Source organism: Phocoena phocoena, chromosome 11 (assembly GCF_963924675.1).
Source record: "Phocoena phocoena chromosome 11, mPhoPho1.1, whole genome shotgun sequence".
Lineage (NCBI taxonomy): Eukaryota > Metazoa > Chordata > Mammalia > Artiodactyla > Phocoenidae > Phocoena > Phocoena phocoena.
The window spans coordinates 59075902-59091284 of record NC_089229.1 but is presented as its reverse complement, the minus strand read 5'-3'; the positions used below and the strand labels follow the sequence as shown (position 1 = coordinate 59091284).

The 15383-nt window shown below is 39.0% G+C and overlaps 1 protein-coding gene across 1 annotated transcript in view; it reads right to left on the bottom strand.

Annotated features, from left to right (window-relative positions):
* SARNP (SAP domain containing ribonucleoprotein) overlaps window positions 1-15383 on the bottom strand; it is a 52710-nt gene that overhangs the window by 18805 nt on the left and 18522 nt on the right. The window contains exons 5-9 of the mRNA XM_065887753.1: window positions 14002-14053; window positions 13089-13162; window positions 12610-12638; window positions 9404-9429; window positions 7824-7892 (exon numbers count right to left, since the gene is read on the bottom strand). Of these exons, the coding sequence (XP_065743825.1) occupies window positions 7824-7892; window positions 9404-9429; window positions 12610-12638; window positions 13089-13162; window positions 14002-14053 (250 nt within the window). The remainder of the gene's footprint in view (window positions 1-7823; window positions 7893-9403; window positions 9430-12609; window positions 12639-13088; window positions 13163-14001; window positions 14054-15383) is intronic.

Genomic DNA, 15383 nt, shown 5'->3' with positions numbered 1-15383 from the left:
CTTGTGTAAAAAATGTCCATAAATGCCAGTGCCATTCTTTGCCCTGTCACTTCCCATTATCCTAAACCAACAGGATTCTATTTACTGAGACTTGAGCTGGAAACATGAACAGACAGGTCTTTTTCTTGGGCAGGGGGAGAGAGGGAAGATGGTTGAGGGGGGGCACATTTCTTGAAGTTTCTGTGTACTGCCTAATGTGTACAGTATACTAGTGGAGCTGAAAAGTGAAATATATAAGCAGTCATGCAAAAGTTAGCCAAGGAAGAACAGCAGAAATTCGATACCCTCAAATTTATAATATGCTGAAGCCATATATCTAAAATATGAAGAGGAGATGGTCAGATTGTGACAGTTAAAAAAAAAAATCTGGGGGCTTCCCTGGTGGCGCAGTGGTTGAGAATCTGCCTGCTAATGCAGGGGACACGGGTTCGAGCTCTGGTCTGGGAAGATACCACATGCCGCGGAGCAACTAGCCCCGTGAGCCACAACTACTGAGCCTGCGCGTCTGGAGCCTGTGCTCCGCAACAAGAGAGGCCACGAGAGAGAGAGGTCTGTGCACAGAGATGAAGAGTGGCCCCCTCCCGCCGCAACTAGAGAAAGCCCTCACACAGAAACGAAGGCCCAACACAGCCAAAAATAAATAAATAAATAAATAAAAATTAAAAAAAAAAAATCTGTCACAAACACTACGGCTCACTCCTCTCACACATTCTCTCTCTTTATCATATCCACTGGTATGCAGCAGATTCTACTGAGGAGAAACCATGATGCAATGAGGGCCTTAAGCTGGATCAAGCAAACACAAACTCCATGCAATGAGGTGACAGAGAGTGGGTCTCTCTCATTGCCCCTTTTAGGATACTAGGATGAAGAAGAGGTTTCTTCATATCACCTGTTAACCTCCACTATTTGCACCATATCTAACCGAATAAAATCTGTGCCTGGACAACTGTAAAACTTAAAGACAGATGACCAAATTACACAGGAGGAGGCTATACTGGAACCCAGGACCCCAGGATGAGGTGGACATAATTGTGCTGCTCTGGCTGTTCCATAAATACAAATTTAATCATATCACTAACCTCTGGTCAAGCCAATACTAGGTTGCAAATCATCTCTGGTGATACAGAACTGTTAAACACAGGACTCCGAACAAAGCAACTCTTACTGACAACGCAGCCAGTTGCAATTTCATGATTTGGGTCTAGAACACTACGTTCTAGAAAAAAAGTTACTTGAAAAAAAGAACAGTTCCTCTGCTTATCTCTTATTCCCTTTCCTCCAATTTCTCTCCTCCTACAAATTCACTCTGAAACTGCTTATATTCTACAAGTACTAAAAAACTCTGGGCTATGGAAACAGTGATCCAAACAGGTGGTCTGATAAGATTTCTATTCTACTTCCAAGTATGAAAGCTGTGTGGGAGATATAAGCTGGACTTGAGTTGTCCAATACACACGTGGCTACTTAAATTTAAAATAATTAAAAATTCAGTTCCTAGTCACACTAGCTATTGTGTGACTATACTGATCATTAGCCGCATGTGACTACTGATCACATTTCAGGTGATCAATAACCACGTGGCTAATGACTAGTGTATAGGTATACCTTGTTTCATTGTGCTTCGACTTGTACTTCACAGATATTGTACTTTTCACAAACTGAAGGTCTGCAGCAACCCTATGTTGAGCAAGTCTACTGGAGCCATTTTTCCAACAGCATTTGCTCACTTCATGTCTGTGTCACATTTTCATAATTCTTGCAACATTTCAAACTTTTTCATCGTTATTATATGTGTTATGATGATCTGTGATCAGTGATCTTTGATGTTACTACTATAATTGTTTGGGGGCACCACAAACCATGCCCATAAAAGACAGAGAACTTAATAAATATGTGTGCTCTGACTGCTCCACCAACCGGCCGTTCCCATCTCTCTCCCTCTTCTCAGGCCTCCCTATTTCCTGAGACACAACAATACGGAAATGAGGCCAATTAATAACCCTACAATGGGTTATTTAACTGTTAAAGTGAAAGGAAGAGTTGTACATCTCTCACTTTAAATCAAAAGCTAGAAAGGCATGTCAAAAGCTGAGAGAGGCCAAAAGCTAGGCCTCTTGTACCAAACAGTTAGCCAAGATGTGAATGCAAAGAAAAAGTCCTTGAAGGAAATTAAAAGTGCTACTGCAAGGAACTTTAGAAAGAGAAGAGAAACAGTCTTATTGCTAATGTGAAAAAAAGTTTAAGTGGTCTGGATAGAAGATCAAACCAGCCATAACATTCCCTTAAATCAAAGCCTAATCCAGAGGAAAGTGCTAACTCTCTTCAATTCTATGAAGGCTGCTGAGAGAGGTGAGAAAGCTGCGAAAGTCTGAAGCTAGCAGAGCTTGGTTCCTGAGGTTTAAGGAAAGAAGCCACTTCCATAACATAAAAGTGTAAGGTGAAGCAGCAAGTGCTGATGTAGAAGCTGCAGCAAGTTGTCCAGATCTAGTTAAGATAATTAATGAAGGTGGCTACACCAAACAACAGATTTTCAATATAGATGAAACAGCCTTACATTGGAAGAAGGTGCCATCTAGGACTTTCACAGCTAGAGAGGAGAGGTTAATGCCTGGCTTCAAAGGACAGGCTGACTCCCTTGTTAGGGGCTAATGCAGCTGGTGACTTTAAGTTGGAGCTAATGCTCATTTACCATTCCGAAAATCCTAGGGCTCTGCCTGTGTTCTATAAATGGAACAACAAAGCCTGGATGACAGAGCGTCTGCTTACAACATGGTTTACTGAATATTTTAAGCCTACTGTTGAGACACATTGCTCAGAAAAAAAGATTCCTTTCAAAGTATTACTACTCACTGACAATGCACCTGGTCACCACCCAAGAGCTCTGACGGAGATGTACAGTGAGATTAATGTTTCCACTCCTTCTAACACAACATCCCTTCTGCAGCCTACGGATCAAGGAGTAATTTCAACTTTCAAATCTTACTATTTAAGAAATACTTTTCATAAGGCCACACGTAGTGATTCCTTTGATGGATCTGGGCAAAGCAAATTGAAAACCTTCTGGAAAGGATTCACCATTCTGGATGCCATTAAGAACATCTGTGATTCATGGAGAGAGGTAAAAAAAAAATCAACATTAACAGGAGTTTGGAAAGAGTTGATTCCAACCCTCATGGATGACTTTGAGGGGTTCAAGACTTCAGTAGAGGAAGTAACTGCAGATGTGGTGCAAACAGCCAAAGAACTAGAATTAGAAGTAGAGCCTGAAGATGGGACTGAATTGCTACGATTCATGGTAAAACTTGAACGGATGAGGAGTTGCTTACAGATGAGCAAAGACAGTGATTTCCTGAGATGGAATATACTCCTGGAGAAGATGCTGTGAATATTGCTGAAATGACAACAAAGAATTTAGAATGTTACATAAACTTAATTGATAAAGCAGCAGCCAGGTTTGAAAGGATTGACTCCAATTCTGAAAGAACTTACTGTAGGTAAGATGATATCAAACAGCATTGCATGTTACAGAGAAATAACTTGTGAAAGGAAGAGTCAGTCAATCAATGTGGCAAACTTCATTGTTTTTTGGGGTTTTTTTGCGGTACACGGGCCTCTCACTGTTGTGGCCTCTCCCATTGCGGAGCACAGGCTCCAGACGCACAGGCTCAGCGGCCATGGCTCACGGGCCTAGCCGCTCTGCGGCATGTGGGATCTTCCTGGACCAGGGCACGAACCTGTGTCCCCTGCATCGGCAGGCGGACTCTCAGCCACTGCACCACCAGGGAAGCCCCATTGTTGTTTTATTTTAAGAAATTGCCTAGGAAACACATTTGTCTAGAACTCCACACAGCATATGATTTATATTTACTACATATATATTAAACTACATATAATATTTCCTTCATTTTGTACAACTCCTGGACAAAGATGATTTATTTTATATAGTTCTAAATTAATTTTATAATGTAATTTATATATCTGTCCGATCCTTAATTCTACTTCAAGTGATTTTGTAACGCAAAGTAATTTGGAGAATCTATTAATTATGTGAAAGTAACATTCAGGAACAAGGAATAGATATAATATTTCTATACACTGCATTTTGTACTAAATTTAGGAAGGAACTGAAACATCTTTTTTCGTATATAAAGCTGAATTTTTAAAAATAAATAATAAGCATAAATTATCTTACAACACAATTATTTCAGCTGCATCTTAGTCACTCCTTGGCAGTCTGAGGTTCAGAATGCCACTTGGTTGCATTGGTTGTTTGAGGACATTAAAAGCAAGAATTTTTAAAATAAAAAATGCATTTTTGGCAAAAAGAAAAAGGAAGAAAAGAAAAGAAACTGTCACAGCCACCCCAACCTTCAGCAACCACCATCCTGATCAGTCAGCAGCCGTCAACATAGAGGCAAGACCCTCCACTGGCAAAATGATCACAACTTGCTGAAGGCTCAGATGATGGTTAGCACTTTTATTTTAGCAATAAAGTAGTTTTCAATTTAGGTATGTACACTGCTTATTTGTGACTCACTTTACTGCAATATTCACTGTATTGTGGTGGTCTGCAACTGAATCCACAATATTTCTGAGATATGCCTATATTAGATAACAGATTATTTAATAGAACAATATTTTGTAGAATATTTCTATCATCACAGAAGGTTCTACTGAACAGTGGTAGTCTAGATAGCAAAATAGCAGGGACATTTTAATGGTTTGTGAGGCAACTTAGAACAAACCATTGAAATTAGGATAATTCTGAAAATCAGGATTTATGATCAATGTAAATGGAACCTATACTCAAAAAGGACATCTCAGAAAGTCATAAGCCTCCAAGCGAAGTGGTCCTTGGAAGAAATCGTGTATACTCTAGTATAGTGCTACTTAAAATGTGGTCTGCCTCCTAGTGCTTGATCCCTAAACCGTTTATCAGTCTAGAAATAAGTCCAGAAATTGAGAGTGTTTAGAAACTTCCAAGTAATTTAACATTTCTTTGACATTTTTATTTTATTTCGCAAAAGTACCTCTCGACAATGAATTGGAAAATTTTAAAAACTAGTCTTTCGTCACAGAATTCGCAAAGCACTACTCTAGAACATATGTGTCACAATGAATGTTATTAGAGAACAGAGCTCATACAGTTAGAGTTCTGCCAATTACCATTATCTCATTTTAACCCTTTAGAATTTAAAATGGGAACTGTAATCCTATCAATGATCAACTGAAACACAGAAGTTAATTGACTCAAAGTGATAAAACCAGAACTGAAAACCAAGGAAGGAAACTAAAATTTATTGAGGATCTGGACGTCCCTGGTGGCGCAGTGGTTAAGAATCCTCCTGCCAATGCAGGGGACACAGGTTTGATCCCTGGTCCGGGAAGATCCCACATGCTGCGGAGCAACTAAGCCCGTGCACCACAACTACTGAGCCTGAACTCTAGAGCCTGAGAGCCACAACTACTGAGCCCTGGTGCCACAACTGCTAAGCCCGTGTACCTAGAGCCCGAGCTCCGCAACAAGAGAAGGCACCACAATGAGAAGCCCATGCACCACAATGAGAAGCCCACGCACCACAATGAGAAGCCCACGCACCGCAACAAAAAGTAGTCCCTGCTCCCTACAACTAGAGAAAGCCTGCGCGCAGCAACAAAGACCCAACGCAGCCAAAAAAAAAAAAGTAAATAAAAATTTTAAAGCATTAAAAAATACATTAAAAATACATAAAAACAAAAATAAAATTTATAGAGGGTCAAAGTGTCACTATGTTAGGGAACTACAAATACACATTTATTCTACACAAACATGATGTTAGGTGTTACTCCCAGTTTTATAGATGAGGATCAAAGAAGTTTAGTAATTTGCTCAAAATCAATAAATGTATCCCTTCATGTTTTACTCAGCCTCCTGTGGAGGCTGAAAACAGGTCAAATATAGAGAAAGATTCCAGGGAAGGGAAGGGAAAAGACTGATATCCTTGTATAACTCAGGTGGGCAGCACAGAGTGACAGACAATTCCTCTTAGGAATGTGTCCCTATGAGCTAAGTTGTAAGAGATATCGTGTTCAATTTTGTTAAGTTTGATAGAACACACAATGTATGGCTGTTGGCATAACTGATGCCATCTTGTGTCCATTCAGTTCTTCCTGTCCTTCCACTGACTCTACCTAGGGCTGTACTGTGTAGTACAACTCTTCTCTGTCATCAAGGGCTCTGTAGTTAATAGATATTGTTTAATGATCATTAGGTCTGGGTGGTCTCTATACTCTGTTAGTCTCTAAACAACAATGACGACCTTCACTGATATATTCATGGTGCCCACAAGACTAGTTACCCATTCATAAATCTTGACTTGGGAATGCACTTCCTGTTTCCAAGCATGTACCCCCAAACCCTGGGTTAACTATAAGTATAAAATTGGCCCAATGGCCCCTCAGCAGTGTGGAGTGCAGCTGTGAATGCTTCCAGATTGTCGTCTACCTCATCCTACCCTGTAAGTAAGTTACCCTATAATAAACTACTCCATTGATTATATATATGGAGCTGCCTGCCTCATTTTTCAGTATCAAGATACCTTCTCAGTTCAGTGGGTACCTTTTGTTCCCTCCGTCCTCCAACACACAAACTCATACAATTCCCTAAAGGAGTGAAGTTATTGATGAGATTCTCAGATACCTAGGCCTCATATACAAAACAAGGAGATAGATGATAAGAAGGGTCACGGATCCAAGGCACCTTTTCCCCTCACCATCTTGCAAAACACAAATGACTTCTGGCTTATAATAATGCTTCCCTATTAAGCTGCTTGTGGTTTAAGAATCATATATTCTGCCTACCTCTCAACTCCTTTACTTTATTCCACATAAACCACCAAATACTCCTACTGAATACCGATGGTCTCAGCATCAAGTTGGGCAAAAAGACATGATGTTATATTTCTGGTAAACACAAAAAATGTAACCCAAAGGGAAGGAAGATGAAGCACAGTTGTGTACAAGGTTATGAGTCTCACAGGGACACAACTAATGTTTATTTTTATATACTCAATTTTTCTTTTCTGAGCAAAAATATAACTACCGTCAGGTAAGTTTCTTCTAATGGATTTCTAGAGAGCTAAATGCTTCCATATTTAGTGGGAAATAATTTTTTTTTTCCTAATGATGGTTTTTCTGGTTTGAAATAGTCTTCCTTTAATCCTGCCACCACTTCAACAACCAAGAAACGTGCTCTCATTCTCACAGAACAAAGATTAAGAGACTACCGGCTCTAGGCAAACAGGAAAGTCCTTAGCATTTTCTCCAATGTGCATAGCAAAACTCCAAACATAACAATGCCCTGTAGAATTGATCACTCCCCACAGCATGGTGTCAACAAAGTCATCTTGCTTACACTAAACAGTATCAGTTAGCAGAGGGGCAGAAAGAATGAAACAATTTTCTCAGTTTTGTTCCAAAGAACCTCCAAATTTTACTTTTAGGTACCTTTGACCTAAAGACAAGACTGTCTTCCCCTGATTATTTAATTTCCATTATGCCTATATCAGAAGTTAAAGCAGATGTAACGTCACTGAACTCAATAAAGAGAAATATAAACCTTGTTCTAACAGCCAGCATGGCAGCTATGCAAACAATCTGTAGAAAAAAACAATTAACTTTGTTAAACAATAGCCATAATGTAATCAATAGTCAGTGAGAGGAGGTGATACTCAAAGGACTGCATTAAATGAAGTGCTGAGTAGCCAGTTCTATTCTTAGGACAGTCATTTCCAAACTATGTAGCCCCAAGCTGCTCTAATGTTGCAAAAATAGTACCTTACCTTTCTGGAGATTGAAGAGACATTCAAACCAAATCTTTGAGCTCTTTCCTTTAACTTATCCAGGTTAACCTACAAAAAACATAGGAAAAAAAAATATTAAAAAAAAAAATCAGGGACTTCCCTGGTGGCAAAGTAGCTAAGAATCTGCCTGCCAATGCAGGGGACACAGGTTTGAGCCCTGGTCCGGGAAGATCCCACATGCGGAGCAACTAAGCCTGTGCCCCACAACTACTGAGCCTACGCTCTAGAGCCTGCGAGCCACAACTACTGAGCCCACGCGCCACAACTACTGAAGCCTGCACGCCTAGAGCCCGTGCTCCACAAGAGAAGCCACCACAATGAAAAGCCCAGGTGCCGCAACGAAGAGTAGCCCCTGCTCACCGCAACTAGAGAAAGCCTGCATGCAGCAATGAAGACCCAATGCAGCCAAAAATAAATAAATTTTAAAAAAGAAAAAAATCAAAACAGAAAACACAGAAGGCACAAACTATGGTCCAAAGCTAAGAATTCAAATAAGCCTATACAACATCAAAGATACCCTATGTGCCAAATTTGGAAACTAAGCAGCACTCATCCATACCACTAATTATTAAAAGTTCTCTCCTGGAATGCAGTGAAGATTCAGCCCTGCCTCTTTCATTCATCAAAGGTGGCAAAAGCCTAGGGAGGGTTTAAGATCAAAGTAGGCCAAACACTGCTTGAAAAAGCAAACAAATGTCTAAATCATCACCTCCAAACAAGTCCATCATTCACAGTCCAAAATTGTTAATTCCTATACATAGCCTTTGCAAGTAGTTCTTAACCCTATGCCCTAGCAAAGAGAAACTATCACTGCAGCTCTCCGTTCTTCAGAACACAAATCTACTACCAGTACCCAATTCAATTTTCTTCCTTCCTTTTTCTTGGAAGCCTTGATATAGAAGACTTATCATAAGGATATTTGGGACATTATCATTACTACTACTACTGCTACTAACTTCTACTACTACTACTAAAACATTTCACGTTCACTTATATTATTAAACTGTAATTCCAACAGCAGGATTTCATAAAGCTAAACATATTTCACAGCATTTGCTTGCATTTTCTAAACATGCTGACAAGTCATAATGGTCCAGAAAGCGTACTATCCTAGTCTTTATTCTCTGGTATTTGACAGGTAGTGTTGAAAATTATCAGTATCTACAAAATAGAACTCATAAGTTGCTTCCACAGATTCTCTTGTGGTAATTAAGAGTCTGACATTATCCAAAGCCACTGCATGAGGCCCTAAAACTCCAGTACCATAAAACAAAGAGTTATATGGATTGCCCTCTAGCTAACAAAATCTACCCTTTTCAAGAGGAGTGGTAGGAAGGAAGATGTTTATAATGACTTTGAAGATGCAGCAATTTTCCTGACCCCTCAGTGCCTCAAACAATTCTTTCTATTTAGGACATAAGACACTGTACTGAAAACAGTCACCAAACTCATATTATCTCAGCTTCCTCTGATCTGGGGAGAAGGAAATCTGTAACTTAACTAACTATACAGAGTTAAGATTTGGCTCTCAAGGTTAAGAAAAAAAAAAGATATCTCACCATAGGCTTGGCATCAGATGACAGACCTAAAGAAATAAATTTAAAAGTTTTATTTAATATTCTTAAAAGTCATAAAGGAAGCTGATGTCTTTGAATCAAGTTAGATAGCATAGAAATCATATATAGGACAAATATATGAAGTTAAAGAAACGGCACAGATTACATCTAGAGACCATGTCTGCACCCACTGCTGTTGGGAACATAAAATAGTACAGCCACTTTGGAAAACAGTTTGGTAGTTCCTCAAAAAGTTAAACATGGAGTTTACTATATGACCTAGCAATTCTACTCCTAGGTATATACCCAGGAGAAACGAAAACACATATCCACACAAAAACTTGTATGAATGTTCACAGCAACATTAGCCATAGTAGCCACAAAATGAAAACCCAAATGTGCATCAACTGAGGGGTAGATAAAATGTGATATATCAATACAACCTAAGATTATCTAACAATAAAAAGAAATGAAGTAATGACACATCCTAAAACAGGGATAAACCTGGAATACATTATGTTAAGTGAAAGAAGCCAGTCACAAAAGACCATGAATTGTATGATACCATTTATATGAAGGCAAACTTACATATATAGAAAAAACTTAGTGGTTGATTAGTGGGGTGGGGCAGAGGGAGCAGATGAGAAAAACTGCTAATGGGTATGGGGTTTATTTTGGGGATGATGAGTATGTCCTAATATTAGACTATGATGATAGCTGTACAACCCTGTGAATATATAAAAAAAACACTGAATTATATACTTTAAATGGATGAGTTGTATGATATATGAATTATATCTCAATAAAGCTATTAAAAAAAAGAGAAAAACATCTTATCTGGACAAAAGACCAGAGTTACTATTATAATGAGTTAAAATTATGGCTTCTTAAAGCGAATGTTCTGTCCTGAAATTATCATTAAGAAGCAAACAGTATATTAGCCTGTAGGCCCAACCCCAATCTAGTCAATAATTATTTACTTAAAACTTCTCAGAATTTTATTTTAAGCAATCTCAATATTGTAATTGGTTCCCTAACTTTCCACTGTAAACTTTCAGGTATGGACTCAACTTTTACCATAACCTATGTACTAGGAACTGTTACATATTTTTATGTCCTCACTCATAAAACAGTATTTCCTTTTACATGTTGCCAAATTCTACTCTTTTAAGAGCTACTCTGTAGTTCTAGGATTATATGAATAACACTGAATGTTACCTACACATTATTTTATTGGTCAGTTTTCCTCTTCAGGCTAAGTATTAATTTTAACTTTTGCCTTTCTTCAAATAGCACCATTTAATAATATCTTTAAAAACTTTTGGGACTTCCCTAGTGGTCTAGTGGCTAGAACTCCACACTCCAAATGCAGGGGGCCCGGGTTCAATCCCTGGTCAGGGAACTAGATCCCACATGCCTTGACTAAAGATCCTGCATGCCACAACTAAAAAGATCCTACACATAGCAACAAAGATCCTGTGTGCTGCAACTGAGACTTGGTGCAGCCAAATAAATAAATAAATATTTTAAAATTTTGTTGTACCATCACCAATCCTATTATCTCTCTCTTGATATAACTAAATGTCAGAGAATATTCTGTTTCTAAAGCATGTAGTGACAGTGACCAGAATTTTGCTGGTCTTTTATTTTTACTTATTTATTTTTTTGACTGCATCGGGTCTGATTTGTGGCAGGTGGGATCTTTCGTTGTGGTACGTAGGCTTCTCTAGTTGTGGCACACGGGCTCCAGAGCACACAAGTTCAGTAGTTAAGGGGCAAGCGGGCTCTCTAGTTGTGGTGTATGGGCTTAGCTGCCCCACAGCACGTGGGATCTTAGTTCCCCGACGAGGGATCAAACCCGCGTCCCCTGCATTGGAAGGTGGAGTCTTAACCACTGAACCACCAGGGAAGTCCCTTGCTGGTCTTTTAAAAGGCATAGCAAAACTCTACAAGATCTTTGGAGGACATTTTCTTAACAGACTTGACACTACTAACAGGCCACGAGGAAGACTGCATTGGATCAGAAGACTACATTTAAAGTCTCTGAGGGACTTCCCTGGTGACACTGTGGATAAGAGTCCACCTGCCAATGCAGAGGACACAGGTTTGATCCCTGGTCTGGGAAGATCTCACATACCGCAGAGCAACTAAGCCCACGCACCACAACTACTGAGCCTGCGCTCTAGAGCCCGTAAGCCACAACTACTGAGCCCACGTGCCACAACTACTGAAGCCCAGGCACCTAGAGCCCATGCTCTACAACAAAGACATGCCACTGCAATGAGAAGCCCGCACACTGCAGTAGCCCCCGCTCGCCACAACTAGAGAAAGCCCGTGAGCAGTAACGGACCCAAATGCAGCCAAAAATAAATAAATAAAGTAAAAATAATAATAAAAATAAAATAAAGAGTAATTTTTCCCCCTAATTTATTACAAATACATATTCAATGTAGAAATTTTAATAACATAGACAAGCAAAAAGAAGTCACTCAAAATTCCACCACCAGAGACAATGCATGTTATCAATTTAGTATATATCCCTCTAATCTTTTTTCCTAACCATACTTGCACTTTTATTGGGAAATAGGAACATACTACTAATATCTTATAACTTGCTTTTTCCATTTATCTGTCTGACAAATATTCTTCAGTATAATTTTAAACATCTTCATGGTCTTCTAACTGTACTATGGTACACATTTACTCAACCAATTCTCTATTGTATATTACATTGTTTCCAGCTATTGATCACTATAAATAACGCTGTGATAATCCTTGTGGCTAAGTCTTTTATCCAAGATTATTCCCTTGTAAATTCCTAGAAGGTAAAAGAGAAAAAAAAAATAAAAGAGACTCTTTTCTTCCTTTTGCCACTCACACTAGGCAATATAACACTGGACAGGTACACAATAATTACATGCTAACTTGAGACATCAGAATAAAGAAGGTATTAGAAACTTCTCTGAAGAGATCCAAGAAAAGGAAAACAAATGTTGGCACTTCCTCCTATTCTCTCATAACTTTAGCACCTTCTCTAAATTGCCCAGGAAGGCTTAAGTATGGTTTTACCTAGAGCAAAGAGGTGGATATAATAACCTCTTACAGGCTTCTAGAGCTAACAAGTTTACCTTAATTTGGAGAAATGGAATCTGTTGTGCCAAAAAAGTAAAAACATAAAGTAACTTTCTCAGAAGTCTCTGTACTCTTACCTTTTGATGGAACTGAAGAAATCCCAAATCTGTAGAAAGAAAAACAAGCTAAATTTTAGGAAGCTGTTCACACTCCTGGTTGTCTGTCTCCGTGTCAAGTATACATATGGCACTTCTTGCTTGTGATCTCAAGCCTTGCAATCATTAGCTAATTCTAACAACCCCATGAAAGAGGTTCAGTTGACTCTTTTTCTCACCAAGAGTCCAGAGAATAAGTTAAAAGGCAGCCTTATCAGAACTGGGAGTAGCAGTCAGTTCCTGACTTTTACCTATTACAAAAACCCTGCTTGATAACAAAACCCAATCTATAGCTACTACAAGCAATTAGCAGATACGTTCTGAATAGAGCCAAGAGAGTATTTCTTTCCAGCAAGGCCTCTATTCTACTTAAAATCAACAACTATATTTAAAACCTAGGAACACATTCCCTCACCTTCATATTACCACGATCTCAGGTCTAAAAGGCTGGGAACACTCACCTAGCTGCCCTGGCAGCTTTCTTACTCTCCAAGCTCACAGGTACATTGAATCGTTCAGCTCTCTTCTGCATCCTCTAAGTGATAACAGACAAAAGAAGGGAAAGAGAAAAATTCAATTTCTGGTTTCCTTCTTTTAAGAGAAAAGTCATTTAGAAGTGTGTATCTCTAGAACATCGGGATTAATTTCTTAAGGTCCAAACTGAGTTATATTGACAATCACAGAGGATATCAGGTTGTATCCATCCCAGGGCTTAACTCAACAGTCCTTTCCAGAAAGCAAACACAAAAAGACTATTATTACATTCATGTCCTCAAAAACAAAAGGGAAGGAATAAAATAAAACCCGCATTCTGTATCAAGCCAAGAAGACAAAAGCTGTGTTTGACTGACCTTTGAAAATGGATCAAAGGAACAGCTTGGTTCCAACACTAGTTGTACTCTTTCAGTTAGAAATGAGGCAGCGTTGTCCTATGCCATCTCTACTTTAATAGTACAAAAAAACCCCACAGATCTTCACTGAAACCTACTTTCAGAGATATTGAGATAGGATCCAGAGAAATTTCAATCTCACCAGCTAGCTAGTAGTAACTTAAGAGTGACATCTTCCCTTATAACTTTTCATCTCTTCCAAGGTACAATCCTTTCAAACTCTAATCTTAGTTTGTAAACATCTTAAAAAGAGTTACCACTAAGACCAGAATACTATACAAAAAGACTATGGCCTCAAAGGTGACTATGCCAGCCCAAATATATTCCCAAGTGTGGTTGGTAGAAAAATGTATCAATACCAAAATCTGTCAATACTGATTTTCTGCCTACGAGTAAATATTTTAAAGTGATGATACAGACAAAATAAAGGGTAAGAAACAGAAAGATATATATATATAGACTGCTCTTCTGAAAGAATACCTACCTCAGTCTGTGGTATTTCAGATGTAATTTTTACCACTTTTTTCTCTGCTGCCCTGGAAAAGGGATTTTTAAAATCAGAAGACTGATATTCTAAACCAAAACCTTTGAAGTGTATAAGAATTCACCTGAACCATGTCCTCTGTCCCGTCTCTCTCTACCACCCTTCAGACCAAAAAAACATGAAGCCCATTAGGCCTTTAGCTCCTTGAAGTGTCGTCTACTGATAAAAGAGTTTAAATAACAGACTAAGCTACTTTGCTAGAGTATAAGAAAGTAACAAGGAAAGAAGTCTGGTTAAATATACTGAACTGAGGGAAATGCTCAAAGCACACCGGAAATCATTTCATTTACTTTTAGGAACTTTAAATGTACTTTTGGACTAATGACTATTCCTCTAACCCTCATTTAAATACCAGCTCTCAATTTTCATCACAATTAATGAGTGCTCTACAAGGTCTGGTTTCCTTCTTTTACAAATCCCTTATATCTCCCATGGGACCGTAGCTCCAGCTGGAACAGTCAAAGTGGGATAAATAAAAATGCCAAAGGGAGTGGGAAGAAAGAAGGCTAAGGGGAGTTTGAATTAGGAAAACATGGTAAGTTACCAGTCAAAAGGTTTAAGAGAAAACAAAAGAGGGGGGACCAGGGGGGCGGGAGACAAAGTTCGGAAGTACTCAGGATAAATGGAAGGGCATTAACCCTCCACCAAACAACTCCCATAAAACTGTGGGTCATAACCAGTCTCATTAAGGTCCCTCATTTAGAGACATGGGAGGCTTTTGTTCCAATATCCCAGACACTTTTCCCATTTGATGCCCTGAAAGGTAGTAATGGTTTAATGGCATTTTCAGAGGAAGCAATTCTGGAACAGGAACTTATTCTCTCCTCCATCCTTTTGTTGAAGGTCCCTGGACTGACAGATAAGCAGTGGGAGCCCCCTGCTGACCATAACTAAGTCCTGCAATATTTAACTGCTGTGGCTTGAGGAGGGGGGGAAAAAAATCAAACTAGAAACAGAGGTATCTTTTTGGAGAAACTCAAGCAAAAGACAAAGCAAGGGGATCTCCTTTTGAATGTTCTGAGGACCTAAATTAGCCCTGTACATTCTGACTTTTAAAGAAATTTCCGATTTCTTTCCATTTCCCAGCCATCTTTCCTTCCCCAATCCTCTGTTTTGTTCAGGCAGAAAGGGACACTGAAGTTTAATGTTCTACTTGAAGTCCAATGCCATTAAAATAGCAGTCCTCTCCACCAAACCCCAGGCTAATGACTTCCTCTACATTCCCATCCGTACACTTCATGGCAGAAAGGGAACCAGAAAGAAGAAGCTTCCTTCAGCTCTGTTCCAACTCCCTCAGGCACAATTAAGCTCAAGCAATAAAT